General features: G+C 50.3%; 1 protein-coding gene across 4 annotated transcripts in view; it reads left to right on the top strand.

The window, feature by feature from the left end:
* The window catches only part of Sil1 (SIL1 nucleotide exchange factor), a 218,031-nt gene extending 208,678 nt beyond the window's left edge, over window positions 1–9,353 (top strand). For all 4 annotated transcript variants that reach the window (XM_051202275.1, XM_051202272.1, XM_051202273.1 and 1 more), the window contains exons 8-10: window positions 6,541–6,637; window positions 7,052–7,216; window positions 8,838–9,353. In XM_051202275.1, the coding sequence (XP_051058232.1) occupies window positions 6,541–6,637; window positions 7,052–7,216; window positions 8,838–9,194 (619 nt within the window). In that variant the 3' untranslated portion in view covers window positions 9,195–9,353. The remainder of the gene's footprint in view (window positions 1–6,540; window positions 6,638–7,051; window positions 7,217–8,837) is intronic.
* The last annotated feature ends 5,218 nt before the right edge of the window (window positions 9,354–14,571 follow it).

Below are 14,571 nucleotides of genomic sequence, written 5' to 3'. Positions count from 1 at the left end.
CTCAGATTGAGTTGTGTTGTGGATGTGTCCATTGGGACTGGGCTCTGCATTTTAATTGGCTGTTGTTTTCTATTATGGCCTCCATGTATTGAAAGGAGAAGTTCCCTGGATGAGAGGCCTACAGTTATCTGTGAACACATTTTGAGATTGTAGTTGGGGATGTTTCCAGTTTAATAAAGTGGCAGTACTCAGCTCTCCTCCAGCGTTTGTGACTTCACTAGCCCCAGGTTCCCATTACCAGACATGATTTCCCATGTGTTTAGCACTAGGGAGGCAGAGCCAGGGGGATCTTTGTGAGTTCAAGGACAGCCTGGTCTACAAAGCTAGTTCCAGGACAGCCTCCAAAGCCACAGAGAGACCTTGTCTCAAAAAATAAAAAAACAAAACAACCCCCCCAAAACCAAACCAAAACAAAACAAAAAAATGAAATGCAAGTATCTCATGCTAGAGAATGAGATCCTTACAAAGAATGAGAAAAGCATGTCAGAGCTGCATGGTGGTGGTGCACACGTTTAATCTCAAGACTGAGGAAGCAGAGGCTGTGGGTTCAAGGCTAGCCTCATCCACAGAGTGAGTTCCAGGACAACCAGGGTAACATAGAATCCCTGTCTCGAAAACAAACAAAAAGGCAAAATACATGTCAGAAAGGTGTAATCCATTGTGATAAGGCACTGGTGATTGGTTCAAGGATAGCTTGAGCGTCCTTGGTATTGGTAACAGTGAATTACATCCCATAGGTTAAATGGACAGACCTGCCTGCTTTCTCAGGTACAGTGCCAACATACAAAGCTGGAAGGCATGGCAGAGTGTACATGTTATCAATTGACAACACAGAAACAATCAGCTGACAATTGCCAGTGGATGCTAGAACCAGCAGTGAAAGACTAGTGAAGAACAGGTCGTCTTGCTATCTCAAGGTGTCTCCACACAATAGTTATTTATTTCTAAGGGATGAGTAATATCGCAGTGGAGAAATCTGACAAGCGCTTCCATAATCAGATATTCAAAGTGAACATGACCAGCCGTGGGGCTGATTGACATCTTGTGTCCTCTGACACGATGTACTGAGAAATAAACAACATGGTTTTTGTGATATTTCTGCCAACATGAATAACTTCAATCTAATCATGAGATAAATCTAAACTGAGGGACATTGTACAAGTGGCCTGCACTCTTAAATGTCAGTGTTGTCCAAAACAGGACTTCCAGAGTGAAGTGGGCTTGAGCTGCACCTGGGATGAAAAACGCTTTCTAAAAAGGGTACTGGGGTGGTTGGCAAAAACAGAACACCATGAAAACCGCTGTGTCATTGTTAGTTTCCTGGCCTGGCATCTGTACACTGTTCTTCAGAATCCTATTCCGACAGGTATCATATCTGCAACCTGCTCTCAAATGACAGGGGAAGTTCTGTGTAAAGTCTGCGGAGAGAGGTATTAGGGTACAGCTCAGTGGCAAAGGATTAGGTGAGCATGTACAAGGCCCTGAGTTGGATCCCCAACATGGAAGACAAGTGGGAGAGATGGGAAGGCAGAGGGAAGGAGACAAAAACAGAAAAGCTAATGTGATAACATTAACAACTGGAGAATTGATGGGGAGTCTTTCTTTTTATCATTATTATTTTTTATTTTACTTAGTCTTGTGTTTTTTACATCATGCATCTTGATCCCACTCATTTCCTCATCCCTTTGTATCTGCCTTTTATCCTTGCAACCTGCAAATAAAATTTAAAAGAAAAAAGTCAGTCAGTCTTGTCATGGAAGCTGTAGTGTGTGACAGTGAGTGAGTCCTGCCAGTAGGGTCAGCTCTACTGTGCTGCCCAGGTGGTAGGAGTAAGGGAGAGAGATGGGAAGCTTTTCTGTAAATTTTCTGAGCTAGCTGGTGGCGGCTCACCCTTTTAATTCCAGCACCTAAGGGGCAGAGGCAGGTAAATCTCTGTGAGTTCAAGGCCAGCCTGGTTTACAAAGCCAGAGCTGTTACACAGAGAAACTGTGTCTCAAAAAAAAAAAAAAAGTAATTACTTTTCTCTGTGTTATTACTGTTGCTGTTGCTTTGAAATGGGATCTTGAACCCATGAGTTAAATGATCCTGGGTGTTGGGGTCACAGGTATGTACCCCTGTGCCTGGCTTATTTTTCTGTAATTTGCAGTACCTCATTTGAAATGACAACCAAAAAAAGGTGTTCCAGGTGATTGTATCTGGACAGGGTCACACACTGCTTGTCCCTAACTGGCATGTGTGGCTCCTTCCTGCTCTTCACATGTACAGAACAGCACATGTTGCAAATGGGTGCTTCGCAGATGCTTAGGCCAGGTGAGGACACCAGAGAAGGGATCTTATATGTGCAAGGAATGGAATGCACAGTTCTACCAGGCAAAACTGCGGGGTCCAGACTGGGACAACTACCCCTGATGTTCACCCTGCGAGAATACCGTAGAAAGAAGAAATGTTCGCTCTGCTTCAGAGTGCTTCGAGGTCCCGTAAGGCAGCATATTGCTCTGGTGTGTGCCCGGTGCCCTGTGGACTGCCCTGAGCCCACATTCCGTCTGGGGATCTAGTAGCTGCAAGCTCTGTCCCAGTCTTTTGCCCGAGCATTTTCTGGCCCCATCCATTTCTCATGGCGGATTTCTGCCCCCTCCTCCTTTCCTCCCTCTTCACAGGTTCACACTTGACTTAGAGTCAGATTATGTATGGCAAGCAGTTTCTGTGTATCCCCCACAGTGGCCTGGAGACCGAAGCAGTGGAACGGAGTCCCACACTCAGAAGGGCCCACATTTGTCTCAGTGTTCCTCTGGAACCGCCTTGAGACTGATAATCTTTGAAAGAGCCCATACTTTCATTTTCTCCTTGGGCCTGACATTTATGTAGCTAGTCCTGAGGGTCAAGGCTGGAAAATGCAGGCCTAAGACCTGGGCCAGGCAGTATTCTAATGCGCCTCTGGCCCTGCCTGGCTCCTCTTGGGTACCAGACACTTGCTCAGCTTAGCTAATATGACCAATGGCCCTTGGTAAATTGACATATTGCTGTCACCTGATCCAAACTGTTTGGTTTTAACAAATGCAATCAGTTCCAATTCTGAGACCCACCCCTCTCCCTGCCTGTTCCAAGATTTATGGAGCTGCAGCTGCTGCCGGCCCTCTATACAGCCAGCTGACTCGCTGATGGTGAGCATCCCAACAATCCAAGTGCTGATGGTATTTGTTCAGTCCAGCAGCTTAGCCACATCGTAGATGAGCTCCATCCTCAATGTCCTTCTGCCGACTTTGAGTACACAGTGTTGTTGGCATCAGTAAAGGGCAAGAAAGGCTTCTAAGTTTTTAACATACTCAGATCCCAGGACTGGCCTTCTCCAGGCTCAGGCAGAACTCTGGTCCAGGGCCCATGGGCTGAGAGGGATGAAGCTGGCACAAATGCAGCTCTGCTCTCAAGCTTTGGTACGGTCTCCTTGTGAAGCAAGTCCACAATGATTCGAGTCTTGGTATAGCACATGGTTTAGCATCTTGGTATCCCTGAGCCATTCTCTATCTAATGGGAGGTAGTCCCGGCTCTGACCTTCAGATGAGAAAACTATCGAGGGACTAACCCAGGCCGTCAGCCACTGTTGACAGAGTCTCTCTGACTGTCCTCCAGGACTTGGGCCTTGCACATCCTTAGAGCTTAGTCTGAGCAGTTTGGGCATCTCTCCCAGAGCACACAGAGCCGAGAACCTTGGGGACCAGTGACTGGGTTGCCTGGAAAGAAGGTTGTTGTGGAGCAGTGTAGTGTGTGCTGGGGACTAACTGCCGAGTTCCTCTCTCCCACTGTCTCTACCGCTGCCCCCTTATCTGTGCCTGCCTGCACAAAAAGCCCCTGAAATCTCAGGCCCTACCCTCTGCCTCCTTGCTTCCTCAGCCTTTGCCTCGAGAGCACTAACAGCCATTCTAAGGGGTGTTTTGTGGAACCCGAGAACATGAGGTCCCAGGGGTAGGGCCCAGGGTTAGTGTAGACACCTTATTTACTTTGGAGATGGAAAGGCTAGGCAACTGTGTAACTAACTACGTCTGTGGTCCTACTGTCCACTTGTTGAAAAGTCCTGCGGCTTCCTTTTTCTCACTGACTTTCATCCCTGTGTTTGGAACCTGTTCTCCCTTACTCTAAATGGGCTTTGCTCCCTAGGGAGGGTGGGCTGTGGTCGTCATGGCAGCCTGCCTGAGAAGGAAATTCTTATTCTTCTTCCAGTGTTACATGGAAGGGCTCTGATGCTTAACCCTGATTGATCTGCTAAGGCCCTACTAGTGGGTTCTGAGATAGATTTGCTTGCTGTCTTCAGAGGGCCCACGGGATGGGCGCCTCATAGTGCCTTCTAGGGCTGATACACAGTCGGGCCTCACAGCCCTTCTTTGGGAGGCAGCGTTTGATGTCAGTGAACTTCTCAGTATGGCAGTCTCCCCTTCACAGACCCTGTCTGTTGTGGGTGAATATTCCTTAGCCACATGATGACAGAAATGGCCCTAATTAGCTCACACATTGATGAAGCAGCTGCCTGTCTCAAGTAGAGGGAATGGAGGCTCCGCCCCGGCCCCCTGCACAGACTGTCTGGAAAGGAACTGTCAGCCTGCCATCTCCTGGGAGATCTCCATTTCCCCCTAGGCTGCTCCCTGTGCACAAGGGTAGAGGCTGCCTCTGGACCGGCCAGCACCCTCTGGACATCCTTTATGGCGAGAGGATGCCAGGACAAGGATGAAGGGGAACTGACTGTGTATGTTCCCAGCCTCGAAGCTGGCTCCTGGCAGGAGCAGAAGGGGCACTGGGGGCCACTGTGAGGCCACCGCCTGGCTAGGAAGTCAGAGTTTGAGAGGGCTGGGTGCTTTGGAGGTTCCAGGGTATTTGGGCCCCATGATGAACTTAAGCCAACTAGAGTGGGACATTTGGGGGGCTGCCTGGTTGTGTGTGTGACTATCTGACTTTGGCCTGAACCTTCTATTCTCGGGGCACTCCTGCTTGGGCCTCTGAGTGGGAGAACCTAGAGCTTGCCTAAGAACCTGACCATACTGGCTTCTGTGCCTGGCTCCATAGTTGATGATTAGTGCGATCTTAGAAAGCAAGGACTGTGCCGCATGTGTAATCCCAGCATTCAAGAGCGTGAGAATTGCAGTGGAATTAAGGTCAGCGTGGGCTTCGTAGCAAGACATTGCCCCAAACCAAAAACATAAAGAAAACAAGGAATGTGCCAAGCATAGTGGCTCACACCTTTAAACCCAGCACTGGGGAGTCAGAGGCAGGTGGATCTCTGTGAGTTCAAGGCCAGCCTGGTCTGTATACCCTGTACAGGCTCTATTCAGGCTCTATAGAGAGACCCTGTTTCGAAAAGAAAGGGAGGAAAGAAGGAAAAACGGAAAGGATGTCTTCATCTAGGCTTCCCAGCATGCCCCCTGCCTGGTACCCTCTGTATATCCAGGGGGCCTAGAATTGAAGTAGTTTTTTAAGGATTTATTTAATTTTTGTACATGTGTGAATGTCTGTGCACAACGTGTATAAACAGTCCCTACAGAGACCAGAAACTACAGGGTCCCCTGGAACTGAAGGAGCCGGTGCTGAGCCATCCTTTCAGTCCCAGAGTTGGAAGTGATTGTTCCAATGGTCTCACAGACTCTTAGCTCAGCATGGGTTTTGAGTGAGTGTTGCCTACACTGTGTTGGGTCTATTTGTGGTGGTCCACCTGTTTATTCATCTGTTTTTTAGGCATTAGCGTGTACCTGGCTCTGTGCTGAGCATGGAGAATCTGGGGACAGAGACAGCCACAGTAACAGCTCTGGGAGAGCCTGTGGCGGGACTGCTAGGTAGTCCCACATGAAGATGCATTCGGAGGCTCTGGTCTCTTGTGCCTTTCTTCTTCCCATGTGGTGTTCTAGCAGATTCTGAGTGCCAGATGGGTAGAGGATGGGCTCCTGGACCTGGCCTCCAGCTCTGTACCTAGAGAGCAGGGCTATTACTGGCTCTCCCTAGTGCATGGCTGCCTGGGTCATGGGAGGTGGAGCTCCCAACCCTGGCTTCATACGGCACAGGGGCAGTGCAGTAGCACCTCTGGATGCTGTTTCAGTCTCAGAATGGCCTGAAAAGTGGTTTCTCTCCCAGAATGCCTAGTCTGTTGGCTTCTGGAGAGCAGCAGGCTGGCATGCGGCCCTTGTCCCTCTCATAGCCCATTGTACCCAGGTGGGTCCACACACATTTATCTCTTTTTCTCCAGCTGAGTAATTCTTGTCCAGGAAAAGAGCCACTCCTGTGCTCCTTGACTCTTCAAGGGAGGTTGGTGTGGTGTTAGTCCCCAAGTCCCTCTCTGCATCCCGGGCCCAGTAAAGTAGCCCAGCTCCTTGTTGTTGGGGTTTTCTTTTGGGGGGGGTTAGGTTTTTGTTTTTTTTTTTTTTTTTTAGATACAGGGTTTCTCTGTGTAGCCTAAGCTGTCCTGGAATTCACTCTGTAGACCAGGATGGCTTCAAACTCAGAGATCCGCCCCCGCCCCCGCCCCCGCCTCACAGTGTCACCATCTTGTGCTTCCCCCTCCAGCAATCCGAAGGTCCAGGTGGAAGCCATGGAAGGAGGGGCCCTGCAGAAGCTGCTCGTCATCCTGGCCACAGAGCAGCCTCTCAGCGCCAAGAAGAAGGCAAGTGTCTGGCCCTCGCCCCTGCCCAGTGCCCGACACCTGCAAGGCCGGAAGGGGAAAGACTCCTTCCTGCATATGCCACACACAGGGCCTGTACACTGTCCACTGGTGCCGTGGACAGCTCACACTAGCTAAAGCAGATGGCAGTGTCATCTGGAAGCCCAGGTGCAGCAGCGGCTCGATGGCCTAGCATCTCCCCAAGTCTCTTGAGCCATGCCTGCTTCGTTTTGTTAAAGACCCTTGGCTTCCATCACCCTGCATTCTGGGGTGCTGATGGACCCAAGGGGACGAAGAGGCCAGGAAGACTGGAGGCGGGGCCGGGCCACTGGCTGGTCTTGGCTGCCTTTCCTGTGCCTCAGAGCTCGTGCAGCCAGCCCTGTGTGGCCCTGGCTTACCCTAGCCTGTGTCTCCCAGGTGCTGTTCGCACTGTGCTCTCTGCTGCGTCACTTCCCCTACGCTCAGCAGCAGTTCCTGAAGCTTGGGGGGCTGCAGGTCCTCAGGGCTCTCGTGCAGGAGAGGAGTGCGAAGGTACTGGCCGTGCGTGTGGTCACCCTGCTCTATGACCTTGTCACTGAGAAGGTGAGTGCCCCCATCTGCTCTGCCTTCGCCTTCGCTTTGCTCGGGGTTCCCTCCTGGTCGTTGATCAAAGCGCCCTCCCAAATGCTTCTGTCCAGCTGAATGGATGGATAGATGAATGGATGGCTAGAGAAGACGTATGTCAAAGGTGCGAGCAGTGATTAGTGACAAGTGTGCGGGCCGGCAGGCATTGTGAGGACAGCGTCGGGGGATGGAGTAGCAGCCAGGGGACCAAAGAGCTTACCTAACTGGGCTGGTGCTAACTCTAGGATTCTAGAAACCTGACCACATTTCCTCCGGGAGTTTTGGCTCTGAGCAAGGGTTCAGGATGGACCCCAGTCGTTTGTTACCTGAGGGAGACGTAGTGCCAGGCCGCTTTGGTTTTTGCAAGCCCAAGAGGCATCTTGAGAAGAGAGAGAACTAGGCCTGGCGTCAGCCTCTGTGGCCATTGCTGACTGGTGGGACGGGACTGGCTTGTCCTGAGCTTGATGTGCACCATTGGAAGCCGCAGGCTGCCTCCCCACATCCCATCTTTTCTCTAAGCAGTGGGCCTCTCTCTCTGTGTGTCTCTCTGTCTGTCTCTCCCTCCTTCCTTCCCTCTCTCCTCCTATGCTTGTCTCCTCTCTCAGTCATGTGTCTCTGTCCATCAGAGCTGCTGGAATCTAGTTTCTTAGTTCTGTGCTGCTCAGAGCCAAGTAAAAAGTCCTTTCATCCGGCATCATGGGAGGAGGGCCAGCAGGCCCAGAGGAGGACTTGCCCACTGCCACTCACAGGACAGCAGACAGTGATGACTTTGAGCCAGGGGACTTCAGGACCTCATGTGGTCCCTAAAGAAGAAAGAACTGTAGCTAGACATGGAGTGGGCGTTTGAGAATCGCCTAGGGATAACAGCTTGATCGGAAAGACTACCATATGACTACCTCAAGGCCATGGTGGGCTCAGCTAACCCACTTTCTCCTTCTCTGCCTCAGCATTCGTAAGCCTCTACTGGGCGCAGCACCGTGGTGTCTGGGCTTCTGGGTGGTGTATGCCTGCCTGAGTTGATGGTCATGGAGCTGTGGTTCCTTCCACAACAGTTTCCTGGGTGTCCACAGCCCAGCACTGGGCTGAGGTGCAGGGAAAGTTATGCTATACAGGAATTTTTTAATAGTGTGTGTAGTGGTATATGCGTGTGCCAGTGCATAATATGTACCTGTAAATGCTGTGTGATGTACATGTCAGGATGCTAGAATAACTCTGGGTTGGTTGGTTGGTTGGTTTCCCATTCCCTGTTGCTAGGCTTTTGCAGAGCTAGTGTCCTTACCCACAAGCCCGCTCACCGGCCATATGTAGGAATTTTTATCTGCTTGCTAGATGCTGCGAACAGGAACGGGGTCTGCATTCCGGTTTCTCCAGTTCCCAACACTGTGTGATGATGTTTTGATGAATGGATGAATGGGCAGACAGATGGACACACAGACGTTGAGATAGTGTGTGAAAAGCCAGGAGTCCAGTTGACTCCTTCTAGGAGGCCCTGCTGGCCCACAGTCACATAGAAAGTAGCTAAGCATCTCCTGATGGGAAGAGCCAGCCCAGTGCAAGGTGACTGCTGTCCCTATTCTCTCCACCCACCCTGGCTGTGCAGATGTTTGCTGAGGAGGAGGCAGAGTTGACCCAGGATTCATCCCCAGAGAAGCTCCAGCAGTACCGCCAGGTGCACCTCCTGCCAGGCCTGCGGGAGCAGGGCTGGTGTGAGATCACTGCCCACCTCCTGGCACTTCCAGAGCACGATGCCCGGGAGAAGGTGCTGCAGACACTGGGCGCCCTCCTGGCCACCTGCCGGGATCGCTACCGTCAAGACCTCCAGCTCAGCAGGACACTAGGCAGTCTCCAGGCAGAGTACCAAACACTGGCCTCGCTGGAACTCCAAGAAGGTGAAGATGAGGGCTACTTCCGGGAACTGTTGGCCTCCATCAACAGCTTGCTAAAGGAACTCAGATGAGGCTGCAATGCTGATAGCTGGAGTGGACTAGGATGATGCCAGTGAGAGCTGGGGTGGGCTCCTCAGGGGCCGTCATCCAGGAGGGAGGACTTCCCTACTGGGGCATGAGCTTTATCTGGGCAGCGCAGGCTTGGCCATTAAACAGAGACATAAAGACTGTGGTCTGTCTCTTGTGTCTGTGCACATGGGGCTTGGCCTGGGCCTGGGAGGCCTCAGGCTAGGTCTGTGAATCGCTAGTGATGCGTCTCTAGTGTCATGTGGGTCAGCACAGGGTTCCCAGTAACAGGCTTCTCAAGAAAGGCAACCTCTGGCAGGTTCACCTTGAAAGTCATTGACCCTCTCAGATAAAGAAGAACACTGTTAGTAACACAGAGTGCGTGCATGAGGCACCCGCCCGCCAGCACTGGGCACCCAGGCTTGTCCCTTCCCTGCTCAGCTCTGAGGATGGCCCTGAGGGTCAGTCATCTCATTGTACCTTTACCTGGGCCAAGGCTATTGGCACTGGTGAGGCCTGAGGGCATCTTCACGTGGGAATGTGGAATTGACCAGGCAGCAAGTGGGCCCCTGCTGAGGGAGCCTGCATGGTGGGAGGGGGCTGGGTGGCCCTTGCATGTGGGTATTGATTAGGAGAGGAGGAGGCTTGCATCAGCTAACAGTGGATGCTCAGGCAAAGCCAGCCCTGCTTGGCTACTGAACAGGACAGGTGTCCTCTCCTGTGCCCTTACCCCTCCCCACACACGCAGTGTCCAAGGTAAGTCTAAGGAGGGGCAAGCCCAGCCTGGCAAGTCTAGACCCCCACCCCAGAGAGGCTGAGTGCCAGGCTGGGAGCCTGCTGCAAGTTGCCATGGCAACCCCAGCTCTGGGCTTTCCTGATTTGGATTCTGGTGAGTTTATTTTTCAGTCTTTCCTAGTGCACCAAAGGCTGGCTCCTGCTGGCTCCCGAGGCCCTCCAGCCCCAGGAAGGCGGGTTGGGATGGTCACTGTTGGTTTAGAAAGTTGAGCTTCATGGACCCAGAGAAAGAAAAGCTAAGTGGGTGGTCTCGTTCCTTGCAGTCCTTTTTCTGGGGACTCTTCTCAGCCCTCCTCTGCCCACGTTAGCCACAAAAAAGCCTTGATGGCTGTGGTCATCAGAGCAATAGTCGTTTCCACTGTGGGAATCAGGATTCAGTCTGCCGGCCACTGGGTACCACTGCCTTTCATCCTTAAAAGCCCACGGCTGTGGTGGTGTGTTTCCCAGAGGAACGAACATGGACTCAGCCTGAATGTGCTGCCTGAGCTGGCACTCTGTGACCATGCATGTATGTGGTCAGAGGAAGCAGGCTCAGAATGCCTGTTTTGGAAGGGCGGTGCTAGAGCCTGGCCATGGCCAGGTCAATGGACACGTTGGAGATGTGGTCAAGAGTGTCTGTGAGTGGATTTAGAAAGGGACAAGATGAGGGGCTGGAACAGGGCTGGCTGGAATTGGGGAGGGCTGCAGAGGAGGCCCAGCCACTGAGCCCTTGAGAACTCCTCCAGCCCTTCAGGTTGGTCTGGAGTATAGAAGGGGTTGCCATGTAGTGATTGCCACCACTAGAGGCTTGACTTAGGTCCCCACTGTCCCTTCTGCCTTCATGTATGATGCACAGATCAGAACATCGGTACCTCCAAAGCAGCTGGGGGTTGTGATCCCTGGAGGCAGGGAAGTAGCTTCTGGGGACTGCAGTAAGGGGCAGGGTCCAGTGCTAGGCTGCTGAGCCACAGGCCTGGTGGGCGACTCCTCCACACCCCACCCAGTTATCCCCTTAGAGCATCATGGGAGGTAAGCTTAGTTTGTAAACTGCGTGACACCCCCCAGGTCTGTCTCCAGGATTGGAGCAGGAGCCAGGACTCTGGCTCAGGCTTCTCGTGGGTAGGCTCCGGTCCTGTTACCCTGGAGCTGCTGGGAGAAGTGGTGAGAGGGGCCAGGTGACCCAGTGCGCCGTCACCCTTGACATGGAGCATGTCCTCCTCCTGATGCCCTCCTTTGCTCATTCGTGTCTTATACACACACTCTGACTTAGTGCTGTAAGTCAGGCCTGTAGTGAGCAAGATGGAGACAAATGAACAGGGTGGGTTCAGCAACAGCACTGCAGGGAACAGAGAGAGTCCTGTCGGGGAGGAGGGGAAGGGCCGGCCCCACACAGTACCCATGGGAGTCACAAATGTGCTGGGAGCCTGTTATAAAGTAAATGATGCTGGGCAGTGGTGGTGCATGCTTTAATCCCAGCACTCAGGAGGGAGGCGGATCTCTGTGAGTTCAAGGCCAGCCTGGTCTACAAAGCAAGTTCCAAGACAGCTAGGACTGCACAACAGAGAAACCCAGTCTCAAAAAATAAAGAAAATGAACAAACAAACAAACAAAAAAACTGATTATAACCTATGGTTCAATAATGTATTAAAAAGTCAATGGTAACTCTATAAATTAGTAAACAAACAAAAACTCAAAGAAAAAGAAAAAAATAATAGAATTGAAAACAAAGACAGTATAGAGAAAGGTGAATGAGACTAAAGATGACCCAGTGCGTCTGGAGTCACAAACCACCCGCCATCACTGTGAATCCACAAGCATTACTGGGAAGGAGATAAACCAACAACTCTAAATGAACACAGTGAAGTCCATCTGACAGCTTGGAGGAAGTGGCGGGCCAGTTCCGAAAGCATGGGTTTGTCTATTGCTCTGCAACAAATCTGCACGAGTGCAGGGCTGCAAACATCCACATTTACTTTCTTGCAATTTCATAGGTGTAAGTCTGTCACAGTTCTCACAGAGCAACGATCAAGGTGTCATGGACCGTGGGGCCTGTGCCCAGGTCTTTCTCAACTTCAGAGGAAATTATTTGGCTCAGTCACCTTTGGGGCCATAGAAAGCGAGGCAGACTGCCATGTGGCATCACTCTGAAAACTTGTGTCCCTGCCTGCTACTTTGTGGATGCTTGCTTGTGGTGCTGGGTACCAAACACGGCCTGGAAGAGAAGATTTGTTCGGCTCAATTCACCATGTTCACACACTGAAGGCCATGAGATGGGCTCACGGATGCAGAACATGTTACAAACACCAGCCTGTGATGGTTGATTTTAATGTCAATTTGCTACAAATTAAGTCACTCGAGGAGGGACCCTCATCTGAGGAACTGCCTGGGTTGACGTGGGAAGACCCATTCCACATGTGGGCGGAATCTTAGCAGCCCAATAAAAAGAGGCATGGCAGAAAGCCAGTTACCCAGCCCTTTGCTCAGTAGGCCTTTCCGCCCTCCGCTGGGTTAACTGCTAGGTGGCTTTGGCGGATTCCTTCTCTGCTATCAGGGAATGTTTCCAGCATTGAAGACCAGCAACTCTCCAGCAACCCTCCAGGGTTTTGGCACCAGATTAGAACTGCTGGGCACCCAGTTTCTACCAGGCTCCTCACCTCTGGGGAGCCATTGCTGCTGCTTTGCTGTTTGCAAGTGAGCCGATTTAATGAGGAGGCGGGGTATGTTTTACCCCGCCCCCCTGGAGAGCCCTCCCACACCACCCGTAACAAAAAGGAGCTTCCCTAACAGCCTGAAGAGTCTCTGCTGTCACTGCACCTGCCATCTTCAAATGGTGATTGAATTCATTCTCTAAAGTCAACCAAGGCTGTCTTCATGAATCCTCAGTGTCGTGGTGAAGTCCTGGACAGAGCTTAGCCGCATAACGAAATAAGAAGCAGACAGATTAGAAAGAAGAAATAACACTGTGTTCATGGGTGACAGTCAGTGTGTGAAACCTCACAGACTCCATGGAAGGACTCCTGTAGCTATTATGTTTGTAAAGGACAAGGCACAAGGTCTCTGCCCTGAGTCAGTGTGCTTCTTTATCCTGGGCACAAGTAGTTAGATGCTAAAATTTGAAAGCGGTACTTTACAATTGGATTAGAAAATGTATAGCTAGCTTATGGTGGTGACAGTGAGGAATCTATGCTGGCAACTATAAAATACCAGAGTAGAACATCAAAATAGATGGGAGGCAAACTGAGCCCCTGAGTTGAAAGGCTCCGTGTATCTGGATGTCAGCTTCAGCAAAGTTAATTTTATGTTCAGATGTTAAGGCTTTTTGAAAATTTAAGTTTGACCTTCCAGTAGGCATCGATACTAATTCTAAAACTGCCTGAGTTTGTTTTTTGCTTTCCTTTCTGCCTGGTGTCCTTTCTATCTTTTGAGACAGGTCTCCCCGTGTAGTTGTGGATGGCCTGGAACTCACTACGTAGTCCAGGCTGGATTTGAACTCTTAGAGGTCTGATGATCTCTGTCTTAGCCATGCACTTCTCGGTAGCTGTAATTTGCAACTCTGAGAGTGAATAGCAGAATGAGAACATCTTCCATTTCCCTCCAGTTTCCTTCCATTGAGAATCACCTTTCCTGTGAAGACAGCACTGCATATCTTCTAGGAGGAATTTCTGAATGTCTCAGCCATCACTACTCTTGTACTTTGAAGCCAATACTATTAGGTAAAAGTAAGTGTTACTTGGATATCACAGCAACATTGCCATGCCTGGGGTCTCTCTGAGAACCAAGAGCTACACTGGACAAGGGGCCAATGCTCAGGGCCGATGCTTGGCATAGCAGGGTAGGTCTAAGCGGCGGGCAGCTCTATCACTCTACTCAGGCAGGTAACTTGAAGCTTATGAAATGTTAATTCCTACAATTTCCTACTTAATGTTTTTGAACCATGGTTGACCAAGTCTAACTGAAAAAAAAAAAAAAAAGCAAAACTCAGGAGGGGATATTATATAGTTTGGTGGGCTTTGTTTTTGTTGTTTTTGAGACAGGCTTTCTTATATAGCCTTGGCTGTCTTTGAACTCAAGAGATTGGCCTTCCTCTGCCTCCGCAGATTAAAGGCATGCACCACCACAGCCAATTGATTTTTTGACAAATGTACAAAGGTTAAGAAAGGTTGTCCTTTCGATAAATGGTGTAGAAGTTGGACTTCTGTGAACCTCTGTTCCTCATGACTATAAAGGGTTCAATCTGTGTGAAGAGTCACACACCTAAATCTAAAACTTTTCTAAGAAAATAGGGACAAATCTTTGTGATCTAGAGTCAGGCAAAGAGATCTTAGACATAACACTGAACTTATCCAGAAAATTTAAAATCTCATAAATTGGACTCAAAAGGAAAAACTTTGGTTATGAAATTAAAAAAGTAAAAGCCACAAACAGAAAATCCTTTGCAAATCACTTATTTAATGAAAGGTTTATATTCAGAATATGTGAGGAACTTTCTGAGCCCATCTGCAGAGTCAACCCTATAAAAGACAAAGATCTGAAAAGGCATTTCACTGAAGACACAGATGGCTGAGAAGCGCACCAGCACACTCAACATCCTTAGTTGTTAGAGAAAAG

Source organism: Phodopus roborovskii, unplaced genomic scaffold, assembly GCF_943737965.1.
Source record: "Phodopus roborovskii unplaced genomic scaffold, PHOROB, whole genome shotgun sequence".
NCBI classification, from domain to species: Eukaryota; Metazoa; Chordata; class Mammalia; order Rodentia; family Cricetidae; genus Phodopus; species Phodopus roborovskii.
Note: the sequence above shows the minus strand (reverse complement) of the source record. Positions and strands in the feature narration are given on the sequence as shown.